At 43.0% G+C, this 3,930-nt stretch overlaps 1 protein-coding gene across 1 annotated transcript; it reads left to right on the top strand.

Annotated features, from left to right (window-relative positions):
* The first annotated feature begins 811 nt into the window (after nucleotides 1–811).
* Nucleotides 812–3,236, top strand: LOC120841362. Its single transcript, XM_040212244.2, has 2 exons — nucleotides 812–1,126; nucleotides 1,643–3,236. Exons 1-2 carry the CDS (start codon nucleotides 1,063–1,065, stop codon nucleotides 2,050–2,052), a joined length of 474 nt encoding a protein of 157 aa, XP_040068178.1. The 5' UTR covers nucleotides 812–1,062; the 3' UTR covers nucleotides 2,053–3,236.
* Nucleotides 3,237–3,930: the final 694 nt, after the last annotated feature.

The raw sequence follows: 3,930 nt of genomic DNA, 5'->3' as shown, positions 1-3,930 counted from the left end.
CTATTGCCGAGCACTTTGGCCAAGCTTGGGCCATCGAACATCTGGTTGGCCATAGTACACTTGCCAGCGATGGCCCATTCACAACGTGCTGCTTGGGCTAGTCATAAGCTTTAAGCCCCCCTCCCTCCTCCCCAATATCTAGTCAACCATATAATATACACATGCCTTTTGACTCCCCTCCCCTCTTTACACCACAAGTCATAGCAATCCTAGCCCCCCCCCCTTCCCTCTCTTCCTCCCAGCCTCAGACCTCTTCTCCCTCCCCCTCCCCCCAAAAGAAATTTGTGCCTACTGTTGTCATTTCCAATTAAGGAGGTCAAATATGTTACCCAGAACTGCTAAACAGAACTAATTTAGAAAAAACATACAGCTTAAAGAGGGATGTTTGTTTAGTAATTGATATTATTTCATGACACATTTGTATACTACAAAAAACAACACTTCCTGTGCATGGGAGAAAGTACACTGATGAGGTCTTGGTATATGGTCGTTATTCAATTGATATTAATAAATATGCTACATATGCAAACTTCGGTAACACAACTAGAACAAAACATAACAAATTTAATGAGCCTTATCGCTTCAATATGGACTCTTTTAAAATCCTTTCTGTTAAATGTATTGAAGAATAGAACTGCCTATCCACAGAAGCTCTAAATAGTGAAACTGTGCATGCTTTTCTTGATAACATTTTTAATAGTTAAGTGTGCCTAGCAACCTGCTTTGGCCTCATAGCTGGCAAGATGTTAAAATAAAAAAAATAAAAAGCTGCATTTAAACTCATCAATACTACAAATAAGGAATACTGACACCAAGCAGTTGGGGAATAAAATTAAATATAAAAACTAGACACTTGATCAAAGCAAATCATGTTTTAGATACCAGGAAGGTCTCGCTAAGAATGTACCATTATTGCAGGCCGTTCATGCCCGAGGTGCACCCCTCCCAAACTGCTGGGGTTTCGTGGATGGGACGGCGAGGCCCATCTGCCGCCCTTCCACCAACCAGCGGATCTACTTTTCTGGACACAAGAGGCTGCACGCATTGAAGTACCAGTCAATAATGTGTGCAAACGGCATCATTTGCCAACTTGATGGTCCCTATCCGGGACACAGGCATGACGCTGGTGGGTGCAGCTGTTCTGGACCTGCATGCTTCCACGTTTGATATTAACACTTCCCATTAATCAGCATTTCAACTCTGTAGCAACACTGAATAAGCAGTTTTGCTATAGAGGTAGCACCGAACCAAATACAAATCACGAAGGAAATCATGTGTTCAATACAATTATTAATGCGATTCTTTCAAATGAGCTAGTCCAGTCGCTGAGCTTAAATAACAAGCCTTGAAATGCTGTTTTGTGCTTCATTTTTGGTTAAGATGCAGTGGCATGTTCCGATTTAACTATATCTCTTCCAATTTATGCAGCCCTTGCTTTCTTCGAGGTTCGCTGCAAAAATATTTACTTAGCTCTGAAAGAGTGTGCTGTTCTACAGAGGACAAAGTATTGTAATGCAGCATTCACACTGCATTGCAAAACGGAGCATGCCAAATGAGCACACTGGCCAATCAATACCATGCAACTTCTGTTTTTAAAAGTGGTAAAAAGTACAGTGCCTTCTTGTTTCTCTGTTTTATGCAGGCATTTTGCGCGAAAGTGGCCTCTACGGAAAGTTGGAAAAGCTTGTGCAGGGCCGCTCTTACACCATCTACGGCGACCCAGCGTACCCATTACGGCGGCTTCTGATGAGGGCGTACGGAGGTGCCACCCTCACTCAACAGCAAGTGCTCTTCAACAGTGGCATGAGTACTGTGCGACAAGCTGTTGAGTGGGGGTTCGGTAAAATAGTATCCGAGTTCGCATTCCTGGACTTCAAGAAAAACCAGAAGCTGTACTTGCAGGATGTGGGGAGAATGTATCGGGTGGGGGCAATTTTTACTAACTGTCATACATGCCTGTACGGTAGCCAGACTGGTATGTTCTTTGGCCTCCGTGCACCCAACTTGGGGCAATACTTGAAACCCTCTGTACGGGACAGACACAACCTTTAAGATAGTCTTGGTACAGTGCTCAGCAAACTTATATGAAACACTCAAACTGTGTCTTATCTCGTAAGATCAGTGCTCCATTACATAGCGCTCAATAGAACAGCTTGAGCAGGGAAGGTACGCTTGCTCAAGGCCGAAATTGTAGCTAGGCCAAGGAAAACAACAGTTTTGCTGGCAATCTACACTTATCACCACCCTTTCGTATTAAGGTGCTTAGGTGACTGCCTAAACCGTCGGTGATTAGATGACTCAATCAGTGGGCGTTTCATGTTTTTACTGAATGAGCCCTTCAATAACTGACGATTTCAGCAGTCACCTTTGGCCGCCACCTGCATCAAGCAGAATTGCCATGTTGTCCCCGGCCCAGCCACCACTTCGACTTTGAGCGAGCAACCTCCCCTGGTTGGGCCATTCTACTGAGCACTACTTTTGGGGATTCTACGTGCCAAACCGACAAAGTGTATCTGGCGTGGCCCAGTGCAGGACTGAGGATTAATTTCATCCATCTGGAGATGTTCCGACGTACAAGAGAAAGTTCAATATCATGGCACCTTCTTTGCAATAAGCCTCCGTCAAACTGCGGGCAGCTCTACAAACATTCAAACCAACTGGGTATCCGTAGGCTGGTGCTTTGCCTCCATGAAACCTTGGCAGTTAGCATTCTTATAAGATAAGACACAGTTTGCATGTCTCGTATAGGCTTGGTGGGTCCTGTAAATTTTCCTAAACGTGGTCTTTCTAGTCTTTTTTAAGTGTTGCACATTAAGTGCTATTTCATGCAGAACTTCTTTAGCTGCTGTCAAGATATTGTACAGTTCGCATGTTCTACATAATTTTGGTGACACTGTTTATTTATACCATAAAGTGGCCTTTCTAGTCATTTTCTGATTGCCGAGTTAAAAGACGCTGTTATTTTCTTTTGAACAAGTTTTCTTTGGCTATAGTAATCTTTATTGGAGCTTCCATTTCTACATTTGTACTTGCAAGATGTGTGGAAGAATATAAAAATATTTATGTTATGGTAATTAAACAAATAAAAGTGAAAACTCAAAGCCTGCTGTCTATTTGAACTTATTAGCAATCATTGATTGCACGAGCTCCAGCATGGCTTGCTGCTGTGTGAGAAAAAAGTGTCTTTCCTGTGCACGATCCCTTTCTCTTTCTGCCCTTTCTTGAGCTCTCTCCTCTTTTTCCTCCTTCCACTCACGAACTTGTTGCTGGAGCTTGTCTCTGTCGAGGGCCAGGCGCTTCTCCTCGAGGATGAGGCGCTTCACTTCAAGTGAAATCCGCCGCTCCTCCAGCTTGTTCTCCCTCTCTCGGGTGTCCTGTTCAAACTGTAATCTTTTTTCAAAGAATATTAGATTCTCATTTTCTCTTTTTTTTTTCCTGTAAGAAAAACATATGGAATACATGTTAGACAAATGTTTCTCCAGAAATGTGCACAAACTTTTCCTGGAGGTCTACACTGTGGTCACTTTGCCCAGCTACATATCTGATCCGAAAGAATAACATAGGGCAAGGATATCATGAAGTTGCAAATTGACATGAATATATTCAGCAACTTCATTTACTCTGCTGCAGCCTCCTTAGCTTCCTACAAGAAAAGAAGCCCCAGAACGACATACGCAGGCACAGGAAACATGATAGAGTCATGAAATAGTCTGGAACGCACCAATACAAAGCACATGAACGAGCACAGAGTGATCGTAGGAAGCACAAAGGCAACAGGAATGTCAGGCAACCTAGGCGTTGAAGAACAGAGGTGAGATCAAGGTGCCCAGATTGTGAAATGAATTACCGTAGTAGATTTTCTTTTACTGCATGTGAATTACATTAAGTGTTCACAACTAATATTCAACTTCTCTTCTTAGATGCAGATAT

The sequence above is a fragment of the Ixodes scapularis genome, unplaced genomic scaffold, assembly GCF_016920785.2.
Source record: "Ixodes scapularis isolate PalLabHiFi unplaced genomic scaffold, ASM1692078v2 PGA_scaffold6__148_contigs__length_123643588, whole genome shotgun sequence".
Taxonomy (NCBI): domain Eukaryota; kingdom Metazoa; phylum Arthropoda; class Arachnida; order Ixodida; family Ixodidae; genus Ixodes; species Ixodes scapularis.
The sequence above is the reverse complement of the archived record's forward strand: the minus strand, read 5'-3'. Positions and strand labels throughout refer to the sequence as shown.

What these genes read in the sequence shown, in the direction of transcription:
- LOC120841362 (XM_040212244.2), top strand. Translation starts at nt 1,063, where the DNA reads ATGTGTGCAAACGGCATCATTTGCCAACTTGATGGTCCCTATCCGGGA. An exon ending in GGGACACAGGCATGACGCTG is followed by an intron (nt 1,127 to 1,642) that starts GTGGGTGCAGCT and finishes TGTTTTATGCAG; the next exon opens with GCATTTTGCGCGAAAGTGGC.